General features: G+C 38.2%; 1 protein-coding gene across 2 annotated transcripts in view; it reads left to right on the top strand.

The window, feature by feature from the left end:
• Nucleotides 1-24,936, top strand: part of LOC124616174 (SLIT-ROBO Rho GTPase-activating protein 1-like) — a 688,520-nt gene that overhangs the window by 597,963 nt on the left and 65,621 nt on the right. For both annotated transcript variants that reach the window (XM_047144456.1, XM_047144457.1), the window contains 6 exons: nucleotides 1,778-1,996; nucleotides 10,057-10,341; nucleotides 11,346-11,658; nucleotides 18,597-18,809; nucleotides 19,353-19,458; nucleotides 24,462-24,686. In XM_047144456.1, the coding sequence (XP_047000412.1) occupies nucleotides 1,778-1,996; nucleotides 10,057-10,341; nucleotides 11,346-11,658; nucleotides 18,597-18,809; nucleotides 19,353-19,458; nucleotides 24,462-24,686 (1,361 nt within the window). The remainder of the gene's footprint in view (nucleotides 1-1,777; nucleotides 1,997-10,056; nucleotides 10,342-11,345; nucleotides 11,659-18,596; nucleotides 18,810-19,352; nucleotides 19,459-24,461; nucleotides 24,687-24,936) is intronic.

Genomic DNA, 24,936 nt, shown 5'->3' with positions numbered 1-24,936 from the left:
TGGCGTGGTGTGACATTCATCTCTGTTCACTGTCAGCTTTTTCCTACCACTGCTCTTACTTCATGTTACCTGTTTCAAGTGGTATGCCGTTCCTTGCAGACTGCACAGTCTGTGCCCATAACGAAGAAATAGGGCACCTTCATTCACAGTGTGGTCATAGGCACATTCAAACACATTAATTTCATACTACCACTCTCAGGTCTCGTCATTGACCCGTCTTATGTGCCAGTTCGTACAGCTGACTGACATACACATGCCATTTGACTGCCATGACTTAAACCAGCAGTGGAGGATCAAATATTATTTCTTTGTCTTTATAGTGCCGGCTATGTAATGTGCAATGATGACTAACCTCTGTAATATTCTTTGGCCTATTTTGTTGGAAAAATCTGGTATCTGATATGTCCTGTGAGACTTATTGTAACAGGTGAAAACATGGTGTCATCCTAAGACCCATTATATGAATGTTGAATGATATTATGATAAATCACACGTTTTCTCAATTATTTCTGTTGCCGAGATATGAGTGCATTGTGTTTTCGAATAATTAAAATCGTTAAACTATTGCCAACTCTGAATTCAATCAGTATAGGTGAATTGCTTAAAATTAACTTCAAAACTATCTAATCAGAGCCTGAATGGCAATAATTAATGTGCAGTTCACTGTCTGATCACTATCACTGCTTTAGAGCTGTCACAACGTAACCAGTTTTTCAAAAAGGGATACTTTTGTTATTTCGCCGAAAGAACGTATGAAACGCTTTGATTTGTATTTAATAATTTTTTTGCATCCGACTATGTTGACTCAAAGATGTTGCTTGACCTTTTCGTCTTTTAAATCTTTGCCACATTTGAATAAATATTTCATCAGTTTTGTTGCATTGGCAGTAAGAAGTAGAACTTTTTTTTCTACCTACAAACATTGAACATAGGGTTTTTTGCTTATCAAAGTTAGTACATGGGTGGGCATGGTCTTGAGTTACAGAACAAAATTATAATAATCCCACAAATTCCCTAACATTTCCCACCTTTACTTCCTACATAATAAGAATAACACAAAAATCAGAGCTAATCTACCCCATTATTATTTTACACAATTATACTCAAATATCCACATTAACATAAAGAGTCAAAGCTTGCTCCATCTCCTATATCACTGCATATTAACATAAAAATCCAGAATAAAATAAATTGCTGTACTTAATATGTTGGTTCAGGCTTAACTCTCTCCAGAAATCTGAGATTGATCCTTAGACATACAAAGAAGCAATTCTTTGATTCATTACTTTAGTTGTAATAATAATAGTCTTCAAATTTAGTGGCCAGCTGATGTTGACATTGGACAGCAACTGTAGTTCCTGTTCTTGTTAATAGATGGCCCTGCTGTTGCCACATCTAATGTAATATAAATGCAACATAATTTAAGTTACAATGAAAGCAATTAGAAGATAAAAACTTTGCCCTTTATGCAAATCTTAAGGAATATTATATTTAATCAATGACTCAACATTCTGATGAGTGGAGATGTGCAACTAAATACTCACTGAGATCCATAGACAAGAGTGATCCCTCATACAGAGTCACATGACGTCTGGTACGTGTTCTACACTACCTACAGTCCTACTAAGCGACTAGTGTTCGCTTTTAAGGGGCGATGACCAACATTTTGTCCACTGAACTTGTGTTGTATGTTATTTGGTCTTTTGTAATATTATATTATATATGTATTAATTTATTTATGAGAGTGTGGTCTTCATGTGATTTTTGTTGCATGCAGTGCATGGACTTTGGTTTCCACAACTGCATTTCTCGAGCACTCTTAATGCACGTGAGTGCAGAGGAAACATGTGCACGTTCTCTGCAAGTGGGTCTAGACCAGATGACAAGCTCTGTTGGTGCTCTCGACTCGCGACTTGATAAGCAGAGGTTTCTTGAGGCTCATCACTCAGCCTTCCTCATCCCAAAGAAGTTTGAGTTCCAGGGTCAGCGAGATGAGGTCAGTATGATGCTGCATTACTAGTAGTACTATCACTTTGCAATCTGTTTAGAAATACACTGTTTTCCAAGTGCTGCCTGTTTTCATTCGAAAATTATAAAATTTTCTCTTATATACAACATAGTCTTAAGATATGAAAGACAAATTGAAATATACTTGAATCTGAGAACTTTAAAGATAACTTGAAAGTTAAATAAATTTAAATCTCGGTAGCTTACAGGAAATTACGATGCTAACAAAGAAAAGGTTAATTTCTCTTCAAAGAAAGTTTCCCGTCTTCTGTGCAAAAATCTTAATGAACTGCCTTAAGGAGCTTGGGAGTTGTGTAGTGAATTAATTTAACCAACAACAAATTATAAGTACTGTTTTGAAGAATTAGTGATGCTGGGAATTATCTTCCAGAACACCGGCATTGTTATGTCTCAGATCTACTTCCTAAGTGTCAATAACAAGTCATTTGCCATAGCAGTGGTAGTTTAAGCATTTAAAAGTAATCAAGAAAGACAGAAATTGTTTTTGTCGAGTCTCAGATTGATAGTAAGCAGTGTGGGGTCCCTGGACTAAACATGAAGATCTCTGAATCGTGCAGATAGTTTACTGGTGTTAGAAATTAATGTATCTTACAAAAAATATTACATACATTTCCAAAATGTTCCTTTCTGCCTTTGAAAAATAAACATCCCAATTTTAACAGCATGATGTCTCAGTTGGTAATTAGCCTGTTTCAGATCATACACTGAATTGAGTGAGTTCAGCAAAATAAGCTAAATAATTGTTAATAGAGAGTAACAAATATTATCTTTCTTTCATTTCTCTTGGCTTCAGTTAAACCTGCAAGATTTAGCAGAAGTGTCAACCCCTTGCCGCATCATTTAGTTCAGTGAAACCTGTGTGCAAGTGGGTGGAGATGGTGTGTCCAAAATGGGCAGGCGTGAAACTATTGCAGTACAAACTGAAATGCTTGTTATGTAGCTGCATGTTTATTTGTTTCACGTGATATTGTTCTTGTAGACTTCAACACTAATTTGATTCTTGTTCCGTTTATATATCTGTTTTGGTAATACAGTGTTTCAAAGAATACTTCAAAATATAAATATAAATTTATACACATAAATAATACTTTAAGATAAATTACAATCTTTGAGTGCATCTTCAGGTGTGACTTTTCAGGAGGAATGTATTAGCACACTGCCTAAAAGTAGATATTGACAAAGAATGTAATTACAAGAAGAAACGCTCTACTTGAACGAATTCCTAGTAGGAAAATATCTACACGTCTAAAAATTAATAGTCCTGCAAGGCATGGTAGTTTCAGAAGCATTATGGTAGATGTAATGCTGCTTTACCCTTTGTACGTTCCCACATTGTTTCACTTTGTACTTTGTGTTTCATGCATATTGAACATCCTTGTCGGTTGTTTTCTTAGGCATTAGATCAGTATGTTTTGGAAGTGGGCCCCACTTTTAATGTGTGTTTCATAGTCCGACAATTGAGTATTTTTGAGCATTACTGCTGCAATATTTATTTTATTAGCAACAAGTGTTTCCCTTCTCTGCTGGTGTATTCTTTTTTTAGATAATGTACATATTGAGTAGAACTATATGCAAAGTAAAAAAAAAAAAAAGTTTGGCATGGCTTTTATTCACGTGAGTGTGACTAGAGTGAGGTTTATGTTTGATCCGCATTTGTTCCCACGAGCTGGATTCATCAAAGTCTGGGAGGGTGTTAAACATGGTACATCTCTTTTTCACGTGCTTAAATGTATTGACTTATATGAAAAATTGCTTAAGTTCTTTCTGATGCTTGAAACCCAATGGAAAACAACCAACAAAAGTTATTATTTGTGCAGATAATTCCATGCATTTACGTATTGTGCAGTTAAATTTTTAATTCTTCAGCTCTGTTTATGGATCACGATTGCCCACAGATTTTCTTGTCTGTAAGGGCAAAATATTATTCTCATTTACATGTTTTGGAATTTTTGAAGACATTATTATCTACCTATAATTTTATTTTCATTGCATACAGGGTAGTGGGAAATAGTTTGAAAAGCTTGTAAGGTGATGCAGGGGAGTTTGTGCTGGGAAATAATTGTTAAGAACAGAATGATACTGTGCACTATTTCAGAGCTATTTAGCATTGAAGTTAGCCAGTTGGGCAGTTATGTGTGTGCAAATTAACGCTCTTGCACTAAAATGCGGTAATGCACAGATGTGTATGGGCCTGTGAGTTACCATTTGTTGAAATGCTCATTACTAGTTAAAATGTGCCTTTTTCAGAAATGCTAAATTGAAGCTAGGTGAGCAAAAGCTATCTTTGTTTAGTTTGAGTAAAGTGATAGAACAACATGTTTGGTGACGCAGCCTCTGACAGACTGGTTGAATTTGCACATGCAGTACCATGATTGACCAACTTCAATGCTAAATAACACTGAAGTGGTGAAACGTATCAAATTTTTAAAATAATTATTTCTCAGCACAGTCTCCCCTGCAGCAGCCTTACAAGCTGAGTCTTTTCTGTTCAAATTGTTTTCCTTCCATTTAAACCCATATCATCGACACCATCTAATAATAATGATGATAATATTATTTTATGTCTTGGAATGCACTTTTCTGAACTATTAATTTAAATCTAACTGTGAGAGTAGTGGATGCAAAATAAACATTAAAATTTGTTTTTCAATTATGCAAAATAAACATTTAAATTTATTTTTCAGGTTTTTTTTTCTCAATCAGTTACATGATAAAATATGGATGCTCCCTGTACAGCATTCAGCATTGGTCAGCTACCATGCTACCATCACATCAGCACTGGTACATGCATTCCACTTCTTTTATGTCTTGGTGGATTTGCTACCTCTCTGTTTATCACTCATAGTACCTACATTTTCCAGAAAATAGTTGATTTACAAGTCCAGAACGCGTGTTTCAAGCTTATTGTGGCATCCAAAACTTTGAAATTATCCAGCTTGTTTCTTACAGTGTTCTTGTAATTGTGATGAGAAATTTTTAGACAACTTCTTTAAAGGACATCCAAGTTGATGATAGTCTGTTTCTTTCATTTTGTCTTTAAATGTTTTGTCTTTCGTTAGTTTCTGAACGTGAGGGCCTAAGTACTTGAAAGTGTTACCAATTTTCTTAGGATTTCAATAAATTGTTTCATAATGCCCTAATTTTAAGTGGAGTGGAGTCATCCCACCAAAGAATTGAATCCCCCCCCCCCTACTCTCAAGATAATCCCCAGGCCTCTTAGTAGCCCTAGTTTACATTTACTGTTGTTACATACCATAAAATAAAACAATTTTTTGGAACAGACTGTATTGCAAAACATCACAAAACAATACCGGCACTATTATAATGATTAAAAAGCTGCAGTTTGAATACTTCACAGAAATTCGCCTTTTGTATCAAGCCTGCATATGGTTGGACATTTTAAGTACTCTACCTGGAATTGGCACCCATGATACACCACAGATACCATTTACTTTCAAGAAAAAAGAATTCACTGTCAACTTGTATTATTTAAGCCATTTGGACGGCTGCACTCTTCTGATGTTCCTGACAGGATACCATACATCTGAACATAACTTCTACAGATTTGTTACACACAGAAAATGAATTGGAAAAAAAAACCAACAACAGCAAACTCTTCATTTTAACAGTGAAACATTATTGCTTGTAGTCACAGCACAATATAATCATCGTTAAAGCTCATTCACAGAACAGTTTGAAAGAACACAATTATAAATAGAATTTTTGTTTTTGTAAGGTGAGTTGCTAATCATTAAACTTTACCAGTTGCATATGCAATGTGTAAGTAGTATTGTACAGAAAATAGTTTACTTGGATGATAGTCTTTTTTTGTCAGTGATTAACTGCAGTAGATATTAATCATACCCACCATTAACTGTAGTAACATTGTGAAAGTATATGGGATGAGTGACTATAGAAGCAAAGTTTAGAGAAAGATAAATGTAATTTTCAGGTTTTGTTTCAGTTTTAGAAGACAATAGCTTCAGCACAAAAAATTCTTTTAACAGTTTAATATCTTCATTTGAATATCATATGGATGGAAGGAACACCGTTGCTTGTGATATTGTGGTCAGATAACCAAGACTAACAAAAAATACTAATCTTTCCTGTATGATGAAATGAAGTTCAGAGAATATTGGTGATGGTTACACATTGCTCCTTCCTAGGATCTGTTGATGTCTGAAAATTGGAAACTGGTTATATGTTCCAGTAGCTCAAAACGAGATTATTAATTGGCTATATGTTCCAGTAACTCAAAACGAGACTATGGCTGTGAATTCTGCAGTTTATTTCTTAAGTAGTCAGGGTACTGTACTGGCTCAAAATTACGTAAAAATCAACACCTATTCCTTTCAGGCACTGTTTATAATGTATATGTCGTACAGATTTTTTGTTGATATCAGGTAATGCAGCACACTTTCTAAGCAAATTAAAGGTATTGTGAATATTTTTGAACCTGCTTGTCGGTATTAAAAAAGTTACAAAGAAATTGATGCAATCTTTTTCCCAAAATGCTTCCTCAAATTGAGGTACCATTTAATCCATTGTTATACATTTGAAGGAGACCAAATTTGTACCAGATAAGCATGGCATTGACATACTGGACCTATTTAATTCCACCTGCTATGTATATTACAAGGATAAAAAATATCACATCTTACATCTTAATTTTTATAATTTTTTTGTAATAAAAATATTATTTTTTTCCTATAATTTAGTTGATTCTGCAATAAAGCTTAGGCCATACTACATAAGTATGGACTATTGCAAGTTACAGAAAAAAATTAGAGCAATGCTTTATAAACTTTAGGAAATATTTGTACCTGAATTCTGAATAATGCATCTTGAGGGAAATTATGAATGAAGATATGAATCCAATTAAACTGTGCCTCAGAACATTCCTGAAGCATAGTCTTCATCCTGCAGCATTTCTTCATCTTCAAGCTTCCTCTTGGCATTCCTTTTAGCACTTGTTGCTTCTTTGATAACTTGAAGAGCGAATCTTTCAGCTTCGTGCACCCATTGCCTGTCACACGCAAGCAATTGATCTTCCATTTTGGAACCACATTGTATGCCTAAATTTCTCAGGACCTTCCTATCACTCCATCATTGAAACATATCACTGCATCTAGTACACCAACTTTTAATGTATTTGGACCTACAAAAACAGTCTTGGGTAATCTTTCCCATATGCAATGGTTGAAACTTTAATTTGTATTCTGAGTGCCCCCATGAAGACATTTACTAAGAAAAACAAGGTCACACAGGTCTCTTGGTTTTATTTCATTCATAACAGGCTCAGGAAGGGAATAATTATGATGGTATATTTGACCGCTTTCTTTTGCTTTATGGTAAACACACCAAGAATCTGCTCCTTTAGGGCAAAGTCCATGTACAGGATGGTCATTTGTGGAGTACTTATGGAAATGGGTGGCCCATACAGCTTTTCTCATTGCTGTATCATCATCCAGAGGTGCAGTTCGTCTAATGGCCAGTCCATAATAACTCTGAAGGAGGTCTATTTCAGTTTCTGTAAATCTACCTCGGCCAGACAGAGATTTTACATCAGATAGCAACTTTCCTTTCATTTCTCTTCGTAGCTTCACCAATCTAGCACACATCCTCTTTTGCACATGTCCACAACACTTCAGTTTTGTTACCAAGGTATCACCGTGAACATTGAATCATTAATTTTATTGAAAGCTTTAGAGTTCCCATCGCTTAGGTACTTCGTATATCTAATGTTATAAACGGGCACCGACCTCTGAAATATTTATAAATTATAGAGTGCAGCAATCAGTTGTCCTTTTTAGATTTTATTTTCCAAATCCAGATTTTGGATTGCTGCACTCTATAATTTGTAAGTCACATACAGTCGCTGAGTGTGAATGAAAGGTAACCCTCTGAAAGGTTTTTAGAGCTCCATCACACTCCATACCTCAACTATAACCATCATAAATGTCCTTGACATTGCCATGTCCCATCAAGTGCAACAGCAAAGACCCTGGTTCCACTAATATTTACAGTTTCTTCTATTGTACATTTTGCAGATGCTTTAGACACAACCATCAAGGTACCTAAAAGTATTTTGCTGTACCTACCGGGAAGAGGATGGAGGTCCATCAAACCACAAAAAATTTGAGCAACCTTTTTTCGTTTTCCTATTGCATGCATTGCATACACTAACTTCAAATTCACATCATATGAATTATGTACAATGTGCGAAGTCATTTTCGAGGTAGATTTATTGCAGGATCTACACAGAACAACTAATTTTGATGCTAAACCCCTCCTGCTACTTTGTTATTCAGTTATTTCCAGAGAGCCTACACCATCACATTGTTTACATTTCACTACTTCCCTTATCAAAGAAGATAAGCTGCCCACATCAACAACAAAAAATCCACTACAGACAGTGTCATTGTTAACACAAATATATGAATAACCAGGAGGCATGCCATGTGGTGGTTTCTTCCCTGAAGAACTGATACATAGGTTACTTTCAACAGTGTGTCTTGCTTTGTTTGTGAACTGGTTACCACGGAAATTCCTGATATTAAACTTCTTGATGTGTGGCATAGTTTGTATTTATTGCACACTAAGGGATATGTACTTCCACAAATATGTGTATCACTTGGGCAACAAACATTCAGTAACATGTGAACAAACTGCTTCAGCAAAACAAAAGTGAATACTAGCAAAGATAATCCTTTACAGACACTAGAAACCTGCACTGTTACCAACATATACAATGTATCATACATATAATTGCTGGAAACAGAAAGTGCACAGTTCTTTTCGAAATAATACTGGTTTCTGCAACAGAAATAAAGGGGGCAAGGCAGCATCTTCAACACTGTCTCCTCAGAAATTGACGGTCTCTCGCTCTGTTGTTCGTCGTGAATTTCGGTCCGACCAGCTGAAAACTCTCTACACCAGTTACAAACATTTTTGACATCCATGCACAACTCACCGTACATTTCCGTCAATTGGTGATGGATTTCAATCGGCGCAGTGCCCTTTGCGTTCAAAAACCGAATAACTGTGCGCAATTTACACTTGTCAGAAACATCCAACTGGAGCTCCATTATCAACGGCTGTCAAGCCAAGACTGAGCGCCTCAGTGCGGCTTGCACGTTTACACACAGTGCGTGAAGCACTCTTCATAACAATGTGACCAAATGCCACACAATCGGAGATCTGTACTTATATATATATAAAAAAAAAGACCTTACTTGTTGGATTACCATCGTATTTGCACATGTGGTCATTAAAGAATGAGTGACTGTACACCTTGGTGTATGCCTTAATTTCATGCCATATTCTCTTGATTCCATTGCGTTATTTGGTAGAGGCAGCATAATTGATGCTCATGAGTCCTGTGCTGTCTTCTGTGATTCAAATATTGCAATGGCCACAAATACTGAGGCAGTGCTGTAGAATAAGTAATGCTAGCATCTAGTATGTTGTTTCCGTAACAATAGCACCACACTTTCTGAGAATCTTCCCACTGAATACTATATCTTCCATTCACGTACTTTGTGACTGATTTCATGCATTCATTAAGTTTTGCATTACTTCTTAGTATAATGCCAGTGTGTTAAAAAGTTGTGACAAAATACAGAAATTTTCCAGTAAATTAAAAGCGGAGTGAAAAGAGTACAATTTTTATAGGATGGCATATGACACCCCCCCCCCCCCCCCACACACACACACACACATGGGGGAGGGGGGGGGGAGAGAGAGAGAGAGAGAGAGAGAGAGAGAGAGAGAGAGAGAGAGAGAGAGAGAGAGAGTTGTTAGGTTGCAAAGTCTCATTCAGTAACATGTGGCGTAGAACAACCCACATACAACAACTCAATCAGTATCTGTGTTTACCTAACAGTAAAAGCCACCATAACATGAAATTCATTTAACAATTATTACTAATTTATGAAAAGAGAAGTTCTACTATGAATGTTTTTAATTTAATGATGGTGAGCAGAAATTTGTCTGTCCTTTTCACTTCCCTAATCTTCAACCTGACAGGGTGCTGACAGTGAGCTACAGAAGTCCCTCCGCGATGAACTTGATGCACGACTGCGACAGTTGCAGAATCGTGTCACATCCTTAAGGACTGAATCTGAAGAAGTGTGGAAGACATTAGAAACTGCAGAATCTACTCTGCTGGAGATGCTGGATGCTCGTGACTATGACTGTACCTCATACTTCAACGAATCCACTACCAGTGCTGCAGTCACAACAAGGCAGCCTGAAGCGCTGTCCCTTAAATTACGTGCAGATCGCCACGAGACTGAAGAGTTTTACATGACGGTATGTACGATGTGCTGTCTCCATATTGTAATTTCCGAAGTGGCAAGTTATACAGCACCTCCTTCCCTCTTTGTAAAGCATTAAAGGTACAATATTTATTTAAATGATAGTTTTCTATACTTGTAAATGAATAACGCTTCTTTCACAGAACTGATATGTGATGCCAGATTTTCGACTTGGGCTATGCCAAGTTGTCAGGAAATGCACCAGTGGTAGAAAACATTTCATACAACATTTCATCATCCTTTAACTACCTGGCCCACAAATTTATCTGGTACTTTGGCACATTCGGTGTTATGTTCAAAATGAGCCGGTTAAACACACTTAAGACTGGAAGATCTAAATGATGGATAAAGGTGTGCTGCACATAAGCCTGCCTGTAGTCAGCATATTCTATCCATTTTAATGTTGGTGGTAGCTTGAATTTCAAATACTGACGCATTCCATGCAACTCGATGATAAGATCTACATTTCTGATAGGTGTAATATTCATAAACTCTTAATTTCTTTGTCCCTTTTAGTCACTTCATATCAGTAACAGTGCGTCTACCTTTGCACTTTGATTTTGTTATTTTGAGGCACGTGACACCCTAACCTTACACTCCCTCACTGCTTGTACATGTTATTGCCTTGTATTGTACAGTTTTGGCAGATTTGTTATGCTTTTAGTACAACAAAAGTTTATGATCAGCAAGTAGCATTAATTTTGGGGATGAATCCTTTGACTTAATAGCAAATGAAAATTTGAGCTTGTAGTGTTATAAAATGTTCAGCTTGGAGCAATATAGCAGAAGTAATCAAACCAGTGTGACAGAGATTAGTATTTAAACAAATTATATCCCTTTGCTGTTTCATATGTTGCCTCAGTCAGCCAAATTCTTAGTTTCTCCAGAGAAGGAACTTCTGAAGGATGATGTTTCTCTGAATATTTTTTCACTCAGTTTCAGAGAATCTTTATGTAAGAGTCCCACAGTTTATTGATTAAATTACTGATCATGTTCCAGAAATTCAGAGAGTACCTGATGAGCACATCTCGTATTGCCCGATTGGACGCAAAGCAGGAGTACCTGAGAGGCCTTTTGGAGAAGGAACGTTCGGGAGATGGCTCTCCGACATCCTTACGATCAGGCACAGGGGCTGGCCCCCCTGGTTCAGGGAACGGAAAGCCGCCACGTCGAAAACGGATAGGTCGGCCTCAGTTGGGTGGTCATGGGCAACCAAAGTTATTTGGAGGGAGCCTGGAAGAGTTTTTGGAAGCCACGGGTCATGACATTCCTTTGGTGTTGAAGAGCTGCATAAGGGTTATCAACTTGTATGGTGAGTACCTGTAGTATTTAATATGATAAGTAACTTTATTATTTCAAACAACAGGGATTCTCTGGCACAGATTAAATACAGTTAAAATTTTATGTGGAAGTGAGTGGGGTGGGATGAGGGGGGGGGGCAGGGGGGACGTTATAGGTAACAGTTATAAACAAATTGCCATTAACTTGAGGCCTTTTGAGAGTGAACCTTCGTATAGCAGACCTAAGAGTAACTATACAGTTGTTGTAGTTGTAGTTGTTGTTGTTGTTGTTGTGGTCTTCAGTCCTGAGACTGGTTTGATGCAGCTCTCCATGCTACTCTATCCTGTGCAAGCTTCTTCATCTCCCAGTACCTACTGCAACCTACATCCTTCTGAATCTGGTTAGTGTATTGATCTCTTGGTCTCCCTCTACGATTTTTACCCTCCACGCTGCCCTCCAATGCTAAATTTGTGATCCCTTGATGCCTCAAAACATGTCCTACCAACCGATCCCTTCTTCTAGTCAAGTTGTGCCACAAACTTCTCTTCTCCCCAATCCTATTCAACACCTCATCATTAGTTATGTGATCTACCCATCTAATCCACAGCATTCTTCTGTAGCACCACATTTCGAAAGCTTCTATTCTCTTCTTGTCCAAACTAGTTATCATCCATGTTTCACTTCCATACATGGCCACACTCCATACAAATACTTTCAGAAACGACTTCCTGACACTTAAGTCTATACTCGACGTTAACAAATTTCTCTTCTTCAGAAACGATTTCCTTGCCATTGCCAGTCTACATTTTATATCCTCTCTACTTCGACCATCATCAGTTATTTTACTCCCTAAATAGCAAAACTCCTTTACTACTTTAAGTGTCTCATTTCCTAATCTAATTCCCTCAGCATCACCCGATTTAATTTGACTACATTCCATTATCCTCGTTTTGCTTTTGTTGATGTTCATCTTATATCCTCCTTTCAAGACACTGTCCATTCCGTTCAACTGCTCTTCCAAGTCCTTTGATGTCTCTGACAGAATTACAATGTCATCGGCAAACCTCAAAGTTTTTACTGCTTCTTCATGAATTTTAATACCTACTCCGAATTTTTGTTTTGCTTCCTTTACTGCTTGCTCAATATACAGATTGAATAACATCGGGGAGAGGCTACAACCCTGTCTCACTCCTTTCCCAACCACTGCTTCCCTTTCATGCCCCTCGACTCTTATAACTGCCATCTGGTTTCTGTACAAATTGTAAATAGCCTTTTGCTCCCTGTATTTTACCCCTACCACCTTCAGAATTTGAAAGAGAGTATTTCAGTTAACGTTGTCAAAAGCTTTCTCTAAGTCTACAAATACTAGAAACGTAGGTTTGCCTTTCCTTAACCTTTCTTCTAAGATAAGTTGTAAGGTTAGTATTGCCTCACGTGTTCCAACATTTCTGCAGAATCCAAACTGATCTTCCCCGAGGTCCGCTTCTACCAGTTTTTCCATTCGTCTGTAAAGAATTCGCGTCAGTATTTTGCAGCTGTGACTTATTAAACTGATAGTTCAGTAATTTTCACATCTGTCAACACCTGCTTTCTTTGGGATTGGAATTATTATGTTCTTCTTGAAGTCTGAGGGTATTTCGCCTGTCTCATACATCTTGCTCACCAGATGGAAGAGTTTTGTCAGGACTGGCTCTCCCAATGCTGTCAGTAGTTCTAATGGAATGTTGTCTACTCCCGGGGCCTTGTTTCGACTCAGGTCTTTCAGTGCTCTGTCAAACTCTTCACGCAGTATCTTATCTCCCATTTCGTCTTCATCTACATCCTCTTCCATTTCCATAATATTGTCCTCAAGCACATCGCCCTTGTATAAACCCTCTATATACTCCTTCCACCTTTCTGCCTTCCCTTCTTTGCTTAGAACTGGGTTTCCATCTGAGTTCTTGATATTCATACAAGTGGTTCTCTTCTCCCCAAAGGTCTCTTTAATTTTCCTGTAGGCAGTATCTATCTTACCCCTAGTGAGACAAGCCTCTACATCCTTACATTTGTCCTCTAGCCATCCCTGCTTAGCCATTTTGCACTTCCTGTCGATCTCATTTTTGAGACGTTTGTATTCCTTTTTGCCTGCTTCATTTACTGCATTTTTTTATTTTCTCCTTACATCAATTAAATTCAATATTTCTTATGTTACCCAAGGATTTCTATTAGCCCTCGTCTTTTTACCTACCTGATTGTCTGCTGCCTTCACTACTTCATCCCTCAGAGCTACCCATTCTTCTTCTACTGTATTTCTTTCCCCCATTCCTGCCAATTGTTCCCTTATGCTCTCCCTAAAACTCTGTACAGCCTCTGGCTTAGTCAGTTTATCCAGGTCCCATCTGCTTAAATTCCCACCTTTTTGCAGTTTCTTCAGTTTCAATCTGCAGTTCATAACCAATAGATTGTGGTCAGAATCCACATCTGCCCCTGGAAATGTCTTACAATGTAAAACCTGGTTCCTAAATCTCTGTCTTACCATTATATAATCTATCTGATACCTTTTAGTATCTCCAGGATTCTTCCATGTATACAACCTTCTTTTATGATTCTTGAACCAAGTGTTAGCTATGATTAAGTCATGCTCTGTACAAAATTCTACAAGGCGGCTTCCTCTTTTATTTCTTCCCCCAAATCCATATTCTCCTACTATGTTTCCTTCTCTCCCTTTTCCTACTGACGAATTCCAGTCACCCATGCTTATTAAGTTTTCGTCTCCCTTCACTACCTGAATAATTTCTTTTATCTCATCATACATTTCATCAATTTCTTCATCATCTGCAGAGCTAGATGGCATATAAACTTGTACTACTGTAGTAGGCATGGGCTTTGTGTCTAGCTTGGCCACAATAATGCGTTCACTATGCTGTTTGTAGTAGCTTACCTGCGCTCCTATTTTTTTATTCATTATTAAACCTACTCCTGCATTACCCCTATTTGATTTTGTATTTATAACCCTGTATTCACCTGACCAAAAGTCTTGTTCCTCCTGCCACCGTACTTCACTAATTCCCACTATATCTAACTTTAACCTATCCATTTCCCTTTTTAAATTTTCTAACCTACCTGCCCTACTATACAGTAAGAAACTCAAATTAGTTACTGAAATCAGTATGGTGATTTTTGGAGTTAAATATTTCATTAACAGGTTATCAATTATTGAAATCTGTGGGAAAATTTGTTGTTGCAGTTCATGGCTGTATACGAAACATAATAACGCAATTTTTTTGTGATCGCAGGTTGCACAGACCCACATTATGTCATCTCTGCAACTTGTAATCGTGAAAAGTTCATTTTATGAGATAACTTTTGGCTCTATTGGTGTAATTAATCAGTAAGTTTAGCTAGAGCTAAACTGTGAAATGTAGCATGCAAAGTTAATAATTTGTGACTTTCTATAAGGATTTATTGATTTTGTCTCTTTTTTTTTTCTTGTCTCTTTTTGCCTATATCTGCAGAAGAACTTAATTTTATTCTCATTTATCAGGTATGTTAATCCTAACAAATGAAACTATTCAGTCTGGCCTGGTGCCATGCTTCAATTCCTAACTTTGTAATTTAATTAACACTTATAACAATATTTCAAATGGAGAAGGGCCTTCTTCTTAGTTTCTGGTACTAAAACATAACTTTCAGAAATTTTTTAAAAGTTAATTTATGGAGATAAATGACGGCATGGACCTGAAAGTAAGTGCTAGGAGGAAGATAAAAAGGTTGCTATAGATCCTGTATTAGGATCAAGTGATTTGATGCAGTGCTGTTGAATTTGTAAAGAATTTGGAAAGAATTTGGTTCATATCGGTCTCCAGCAATCATATTTTATTTTTCTGCAGTTCATTAAAATCACTTCATGCCAATATGTTTTTTTTTTTTTTTTTTTTTTTCCTTCAAAATGGGTGAAAATTGCTTGTTGTTATTGTTGTGATGGTCTTCAGTCCTGAGACTGGTTTGATGCAGCTCTACATGCTACTCTATCCTGTGCAAGCTTCTTCATCTCCCAGTACTGACTGCAACCTACATTCTTCTGAATCTGTTTAGTGTATTCATCTCTTGGTCTCCCTCTACGATTTTTACCCTCCACGCTGCCCTCCATTGCTAAATTTGTGATCCTTTGATGCCTCAGAACATGTCCTATCAACTGGTCCCTTCTTCTTGTCAAGTTGTGCCACAAACTCCTCCCCAATTGTATTCAGTACCTCCTCATTAGTTATGTGATCTACCCATCTAATCTTCAGCATTCTTCTGTAGCACCACATTTCAAAAGCTTCTATTCTCTTCTTGTCCAAACTGTTTATCATCCATGTTTCACTTCCACACATGGCTACGCTCCATACAAATACTTTGAGAAACGACTTCCTGACTCTTCTTCTCATGATACGGCCCCTGGCCCAGACTTCATTCATATACAACTACTTCAACATCTCAGTGCTCCACAACGGCAACATCGTCTCCGTGTGTGTAACCGTATCTGGCTCCAGGGTGACTTCCCTTCTCAGTGGAGGGATAGCATCGTGGTTCCTGTCCTTAAGCCTCGTAAGAACCCCCTGTTTGTTGACAGCTATCGGCCAGTTATTCTGACCAATGTTGTTTGCAAGTTACTTGAACGGATGGTAGCCCGTCGGCTCAATTGGGTCCTCGAATCTCAGGATCTTTTGTCCGCTTACCAGTGTGGCTTCCGAGAGGGACGGTCTCTGATCGATCATTTACTTCGCTTGGAATCTGCAGTTCGGCAGGCTTTTTCCCAGCGCCACCATTTGGTTGCAATATTTTGTGACCCTCGCAAGACCAACGACACAACCTGGCGCCATCACATCTTACTTACACTTCATCAGTGGGGTCATCGGGGCACCCTCCAGATTTTTATCTGCCAGTTCCTGTTCCATTGGTCATTCAGGGTTCGGGTTGGTACTGTTTTTAGTTCTCCATGGACCCAGGAGACGGGCATCCAACAGGGTTCCATCTTGAGTGTACTTCTTTTCCTCATTGCTATCGATGGACTTGGGGTCTCTGTTGGTCCTTTGGTTGCCCCTGCCCTGTATGTGGATGATTTCTGCATTTGGGTTAGTTCCTCTTCGATGGCCTCTGCAGAGTGGCAGCTCCAGGGAGCTATACGGCGTGCCTCTGCATGGACCCCCTCACACGGGTTTCAGTTCTCTCCTTTAAAATTGCGGGTGGTCCACTTCTGTCGCCGTACTACGATCCACCCTGATCCAGATCTCTATCTCGATGCACAACGATTGCCTGTGGTCCCACAGTTTCATTTCCTTGGTCTTCTTTTCAACAACAAGCTCACTTGGCTGCCCCGTATCAGACTTCGGAAGGTAGGATGTTTCCGTAAACTCAATGGCCTTCGCTACCTTGCCCACTCCTCTTGGGGTGCGGACAGCTCCCTCCTTCTATGTCTTTATCGTGTTTTAGTTCTGTCTCGCTTGGACTATGTTTGTCAAGTTTATGGTTCGGCTGCTCCTTCCACACTGCACGTGCTGGATCCAGTCCACCATCGTGGTATCCGTTTGGCCACTGGTGCCTTCCCTACTAGCCCTGTTGATAGTCTTCTGGTTGAAGCTGGGATCCGCCCACTTTCTGTTCGACAGTCCGAGCTTCTGGTGTCTTATGTACTCGCTGTCCGTTCCTCTTCCACTCATCCTTCTTATTCTATCCTGTTCTAAGACCATGGACGTCGCCCACCTGATTCCCGCCCTCTGGCGGGTTTACCGGTTGGGCTCCGCCTTGTGTCTCTTTGCTGTGATTTTCTTCAGAAACTCTTTCCTTGCCATTGCCAGTCTACATTTTATGTCCTCTCTACTTCGACCATCACCAGTTGTTTTCCTCCCCAAATAGCAAAACTCCTTTACTACTTTAAGTGTCTTATTTCCTAATCTAATTCCCTCAGCATCACCCGAATTAATTCGACTACATTCCATTATCCTCGTTTTGCTTTTGTTGATTGTTGACACACACACACACACACACACACACACACACACACACACACACACACACACACACACACACATCGATGTGAACTTTACTCTGACTTGGGATTTTTATAATTCCAAGCATATTTGCGAGTCATATGAGATGATATCATCCATTTTTTATTTTCAATTTAATAGTGATTTTCACTTATATTCACATGAGTACTTATTGACTCACTTTTGTTGCTGATAGTGCTGTGTAGGCTCTTCACAACAACACCTAAATTAATGTGTTGGCTAAATATAGTTCGACACTACATTATTGATGAATTTACAGAGAGCTTGAAGCTAATTTGAGTCAGTCACACATTTTCACATACACTGGTATATCAAGAGCAAAAACAAATACTGTATGACATACACATAAGAGAAAAGATGTTCTCCTGTAGGCCCAACCAATCTTTAAACTTCACGAGTCTTGTAGGTGTTAGTGACTCTTGTCGCACAAGAAAGTTTGACTTTTTCACATCAAAAAAGTCTGCACCAGGACCTAAATTTTCTCTTGTATTAAATGCTCACCACACAGTAATTGAAGATAACAGTAGAAAGATGGTTGATGTTGATCTGTTACTGTTAGTGAGAGCTCACTATCAGCTATGATTTTGTGTCTTACAAAGCATGCATGCTGTAGGACTTCAAAAGGAAATTTTTTGTGGTTCAGATTCTACATTAGACCATTAGTCTCCTTATAACTGGGTAGGTATTCCAGTTAGCAGGTCAGAGCAAAGTGTGCACAAAAATCCAATCATTTAACTAGTACCATGCTATAAACCTAATAAGTAATGTCATTCTCCTTCTGTCATAAATGTCGTATGTTATCAGCCTCCCGTACCTGTGTACCCAGATCTTAGTAAATGTGAGCTTAATGCTCCTAACTTACATGTGATGTTATTATTTAATTTGTCTACTTTTTCGCTTTAGTTTCTAGAATTTTTACCATTTATTACTGTTACAGGTCTTCATCATCAGGGAATATTTAGAGTGTCTGGTTCCCAAGTGGAGATAAACAATTTCAGGGATGCATTTGAACGTGGAGAAGACCCACTGGCTGATGTTACTGATGCCTCGGATATAAATTCAGTGGCAGGAGTGCTCAAACTATACTTGAGAGAGCTTCGTGAACCTCTCTTTCCAATAATATATTTTGAGCATTTCATGGAATTGGCACGTGAGTTACTACATGGTATCTCTCATTTAAACGAAAGTTAATGTCAAATATGAAGGGTCATTCAAAATAGGGGGTGAATCGTGTTACTAACTTCTGCCATCGATTTTCTTCAAAGTGTCAATAATTCAGTGTGTGCACTCTCATTCTCAGATGTCCGTGTATTAAAGTTACTTCTTTTTTAGTGCTTACATGCAGTTGTTTGTTTCAGTAGGGGGGAGGGGGAGGTGAAACACATAAGAAAGTTTTGCCAGACTCCACTCCACACTCAAGAATAGGGAAGTCTGTATGTATTTTTTTAGAGAGAGAGAGAGAGAGAGAGAGAGAGAGAGAGAGAGAGAGAGAGTGCATGACATTAGTGGATGGGTAGTTTTCCTATCTTTTAGTGTGCTCTGTCAGGCTACATCAGATTTACAAATATATTTAATTATTGTTTCTGGTTAGTCACAACTTTGAGGCTAGCAGCTGGACATTCAAATGTTCTGTCATGTCAGTGCCACTGCTGCCGATAATAATAGTTGCTAATGTTGTCCTTATTTGTTGCAGAGCTGGAGTCTAAACATGAGTTCGTTGTGAAAATGCGAGAACTAGTCCAGAGCCTTCCGAGATCTGTGGTTATTGTAATGAGATATTTATTTGCATTTCTGAATCAGTGAGTAGACCTTTCTCTGAATTTTCCTTATATGAAAAACTTGTAATACTGCACGAATGAAAATTATGAAGCTTTTTTGCAACACAGTATATAGCATCATTTGATTCCAAAGTTGTTGTTGCTATGGCTTTTGTAGTTAAACCAAAGAAAGTGGTAACAAAAAATAAGTGTTTGGCAAATGCAGGATCTCAACATTACTGATTTAATAACTAGCCTCAGAAGAATATTAGAAGGCTTTTTAAGTGGGACTGAGAAAGGATCGTGGAAGGAGGCACAAATAGGGCAAGTTAAAGTTGGATCCCAACTTTGACTTACGAGGAAAGTGTGTGGGATGGGTCTCTCCAATTTGGGTGATTGTGTTTGATGGCTCTTTAAAGTTTTTAGAACCCTTGGAAATGCTTATACCACTAGTAAACTGTGGTTTTATTCATTGCAGACTCACCAGAAGCATTATTTATAAAACTTTGTTACATTTTATTCCATTTTTATACCAAAATTTGCTGAACCATTATTAAAACAAATCAGTAATCATTATTCACAAGCAAACCTATGTACCTTTCTTGACAACTGACAACAAACGTAACATCCTATATCGCTACCAGTGTACAGGTACATTTCAGATGTGTTTACCAACACAACAATGGAAAACAATCAAAAATCAGGTGACATGGACTAATACAACCCTTGAAATCCCAATACATTTTGAGCTCACCTCGTGTTTTATTGCATCTTCTCCTGTTGATAATTCTCACTGTCTTAGCAATTCAGCATCACATTGTAGTCTCTTAATTAGGTGTTTGACTTGGGCAGAGCTTTGTAGTCTCTTAATTAGGTATTTGACTTGGTGATAGAAATATTATAGGATTGAGCAAGAGGACTGCATTTGAGTGGAATAATCTGCGTTGTACACATTACGTCATCTTCTTCATTGCTGAATGTCTCATCACACAGTGTCAGATCTGCTTGGGCTCTGCATGTATCCACCAATAGAAAGAATTTGTTGTTAGCAACATATGGTTTTAATGTTGTTTCCAAAAATTTGGCATAAAGATCATTTGTTAGTTTTCCTGACTTGGACCATCTAGCAACAACATTCTTATATTCTTCTTCTAATTTGTTGATGATACCAACAGCTCGAATATCAAATTTATTGGTAGACTCTTCCACACAAAAAAAATTATTGGCTACAGTTTCCCTGAAATGGTTAAACTGTACTATGCTTTGTAAGTGTGGGTGGTTTTAGAGAGAGTGACTTAGAAACTTTGTAATCCAGTATCCTGTTATACATAGATTCATATGGTCAACCAGTCTGCTTAACTTTAATTACATAATCAAGGTGGAAGTTTGGCACTATATGGCTCATCTGTATACAAAACTTCTCTGCTGCTTCCACTGTTTCTTCAAAAGTTGCAACATCAGTTTTGCTGACAAATTTGGTGATTTTTTGCTGCCTTATATCACGTTAATGTTCGAAGTTTTTTACCCAAGTGTCCCTAGCAGTAAACTGAAATTTTTCTGACACACATGAGAATGCCATTGCTATTTTGCCTAGTGTTGTAATGTTCATTGTTGCCAGTTGGTCATAAGAGCCTCATGTAGCCTGAAATCTTTCCCATGTTTCAGAGTTGATGAATGAAATGTTGTGATTTGATTTTTTTTTTTTTTTTTTTAGTGCTGCCAACACCTTCTATTACTTTCCTCCAAATTTGAAGTGGGACCTCCCCCCCTCCCACTCCCTTGATAAGGAATCATGATTTTAATGTTGGAACTTCCATTTTGGATAAGTGTCAGCAAAATTGATGAACTTCTGCTTGACCCATAGCTGTTGCTGCAAGACCCACAGATGCAGGATAATTGTCTGTTATCATGTCCTTTTTGTTTATAAACTGAACAAGTGTAATTTAGAGCACAGGTGAATATTTGTTTTAAATACTTATGAATAGCTGTATTTATAATGTTTTCACTAATCACTTCACTGATAGAAAATTCTTGTTGAATTTGCATTTTTTCAATAAAATGTTGGGTTCTTATGCAAAATCACTACAGACATGTGGCAAGGCACTGTTCACAACTGTACTGACCGTTACAAAAGTCAGAAAATGGTTGAAACCACAAAAGCATTATTTAAAACAATTTCGGTTGAAATATATTAATTAATCAACTAATTTAAAATTCATTGTAATGAAATTGAATACATTAATTTTACATGTAGGAATGGAACTGTTTAAATACATTCAAGTTTTATAATTAATAGATTAACTTACAAGGAATAAAATAAAATGGAGTGTTAGTTAGCAATAACAATTGAAACCAAACCATATTACAGCCAGGCAAAACGCTTGACCACTGTGCCACACTACTGTTGGTTGAAATTTTGTCATACTCTGTTCAAAAATCCTTTGAAACCATTTTATATTTCCGTATGGCCCACTCAGGTGAGATATTCTAGGAACCTGAAAGGGTCATCTACTGCTTCTACTGGCACAGTTTGAGCCAAATTGACGAGTTCCATCCTGCACTCTCTTGTTGTTCGTACCAGACAGTGAAGTAGGTGGCAAAGAAGTGTTTCCATTGTGGGGACTGGATGAAGGAAAGTAATTCTGTGACAAGTCCAGTGTGATTATGTGTTTGAATTTGGGTGTAGTGCTAAAACTGAAAACTAAAACTTCTACAGGTTCTTGGAAATAAGGTTAAATAATTACCATCTGTGTGTCAGTTCGCCAGAGGTATGTTAAGAAACTACTGGGCTGCTCAGTGCTAGAATGTCATTGCATGTAGTAGATTTACAGGTTTACATTAGGTTGACAGTGTTACAGGACTTTAGAGTGATGATGATGTAGTTGGAGGGCAAGGGTTTCTGCTAGGGAGATCACATTGTCTTGTGGAATTTTGGCAGTATTTAGACAAGATAATTAATGGAACAGTTCTATTAAATTGTCTTTCTTTCAGAATGAGAACCTTCAGTGTACAAACTGGCTTTCAGTTTAATAGTGTAGTATTAGATATGTCTGTCGTAACAGTGGCTCACAATTCTGATAGTAAATTAATTTGAATTTTTAGAGGACAATCTCGCTGACAATAACCTCACATAAACCGTGTTGTAATAAACATTGCATATTCAAAACACACACGAGAAAATTAACTGTTAAACCAACAAAGTTCAGTCATTAACCTCTGGTGAAATTCATAATTGCATGTAACATTCTATACATCACCCTTGCTGTGGCAGTAAATGAGGCATAAAAATATTTGTACTAATGAGCTGCCAGAACAGTTGCTGGAGTAGGTTGAAAGTTACGCAAATGCGGTTAACATTGGATACTACGAGGGTAATCCCAAAAGTAAGGTCTCCTATTTTTTTTTATAAGTATATAGACCTGTTTATTTCTACAATGGTTTACATCAGTTTACAGCTGGAACATATAGCTATTTTTCGACATAATCACAATTTCTGTCGATGCATTTTTGTAGATGCTGTGGCAGTTTTTCTATGCCCGTGTCGTACCAGCTCGCCGCCATGCTGTTCAGAAAGTTATGAACTGGCGTGATTGTTGCTTGGTCTCAGGTGTAAAGTGGTATGCCCGGGTTTCGTCACCCATGGCAATTGTGTCCAGAAAAATGTCCTGTTCGGCTGCAAGGCAGTGAAGAAATGCGCGGGAAGCATCAACTCGTTGCCGCATGTGGTCCTCAGTCAGCATGCGTAGCACCCATCTTGCATACACATTACCATTAAAATTCTGTGAGCGGTGCTTCGGGGAAACCCAGGAACCAACGTGCGGATATCATCCAGCGTGATCTGCCGATCTTCACACATGCTTTGCTCAACCTTCAACTCTGCCTCCTCAGAAATGGACAGTCTCTCGCTCCTTTGTTCGTTGTGAATTTTGGTCCGACCAGTTGCAAACTCTCTACACCACTTACAAACATTTTTGACATACATGCACGATTCACCATACACTTCCATCAATTGGCGATGGATTTCAGTTGGCGCAGTGCCCTTTGATTAAAAAAAGAGGAGACCTTACTTTTGGGATTACCCTCGTGTATGCACAGTATACTGTAGCACTTTGTCTGGAGGATTACAGGTGTCGGACAGAGTGAAGTGGTGGAATTGTTTGCACACTGGACTTGCCTTCAGGATGATGTTGGTTGAAATCTGCATCAGACCACCCATATGTAGATTTTTTGCAATTTCACTAAATTTCTCCAGGCAAATGCTGGGATGGTTTCTTTTAAAGGACACAGCAGATTTCCTTCCCCACCCTTAAAAAAATCCAAGCCTATGCTGGGTCTCTTGACAGCCTTGTTGAGTTGGTATTGGACACGAATCATTCCTCCTGTCTTCTGGGTGTGGAGGTGTTACAAGAAGTCTGCTATTATTTGTCTTGTTTCAGCTAAGTGCCAACCTTAGTCAGCAAGCAGTAGTCTTTACAGTAGTATTGTAAGTGGTATTTTGTCATTTGTAACAACACAATATCTGTTACAATTATTTGGTATTGTTTAAATGACTTGTTACCTCTACATGCCACCCCTGTGTTTGTTTGTATGCTGATTGCCCTGTAAAAGCAGTGTTTCTAGGAAGTGAGGGTCTCCCAGCACAAATACCCCCCCCCCCCCCCCCACACACACACACACACACACACACACACACACACACACACACACACACACACACAGAGAGAGAGAGAGAGAGAGAGAGAGAGAGAGAGAGAGAGAGAGAGAGAGAGAGAGAGGGGCTTCACTCCTGTTCCAGTGCCTTGATTCACATCAAATTTTCAGTAACTTTGTACATATTTCATGTCTCTGTGGTTGTGGCCGAGTGAGTGTATCTATTAACTATAAAGGCTATCATCCAATAACTTACCAGTATTTTCAGGCATTTTTATGTTCCTGTCAAACATCCAGTGCCTCTGCTGTGCAGTGAATTATTACTTTGCCGGTAAATGTTGAAATTAGCGTACATTTTTTGCCTTAATAAGTGTTTAACCTTATTTTTCTAATAGTCTTTCAGAGTTCAGCGATGAGAACATGATGGATCCATACAACTTGGCAATTTGCTTTGGTCCCACATTGGTACCTGTGCCAGAAGAAAAGGAGCAGTACCAAGTACAGTACCAGAATCAAGTTAACGAACTCATCAAAAACATAATACTTTACCATGAGGATATATTTCCACTTGATGGAGGGCCTGTGTATGAGAAATTTATTAGCAAAGAACCAGATGAAAAGTGAGTACTTCTGCTTATTAATCTATCTGACACTTCACTTGTTAAGAGAAGTGACTTATGTTTTGTGTGTTAAGACTTTCTCTGCGTGTGGGTACGTGCGCACGCCCATGCTTATTTTACATTTTGCACTCCTTTTCCAGAATGGGGAAAGTGAGCACATCGAGAACTCTGGTTCCTTGTATTAACAAACATTGTTCTAGTTTGATTCAATTTATTGATAGGTTTGTAAGGGCAGAAAGCTATGGCTCTT

Source organism: Schistocerca americana, chromosome 5 (assembly GCF_021461395.2).
Source record: "Schistocerca americana isolate TAMUIC-IGC-003095 chromosome 5, iqSchAmer2.1, whole genome shotgun sequence".
In the NCBI taxonomy this organism is placed as follows: Eukaryota; Metazoa; Arthropoda; class Insecta; order Orthoptera; family Acrididae; genus Schistocerca; species Schistocerca americana.
Note: the sequence above shows the minus strand (reverse complement) of the source record. Positions and strands in the feature narration are given on the sequence as shown.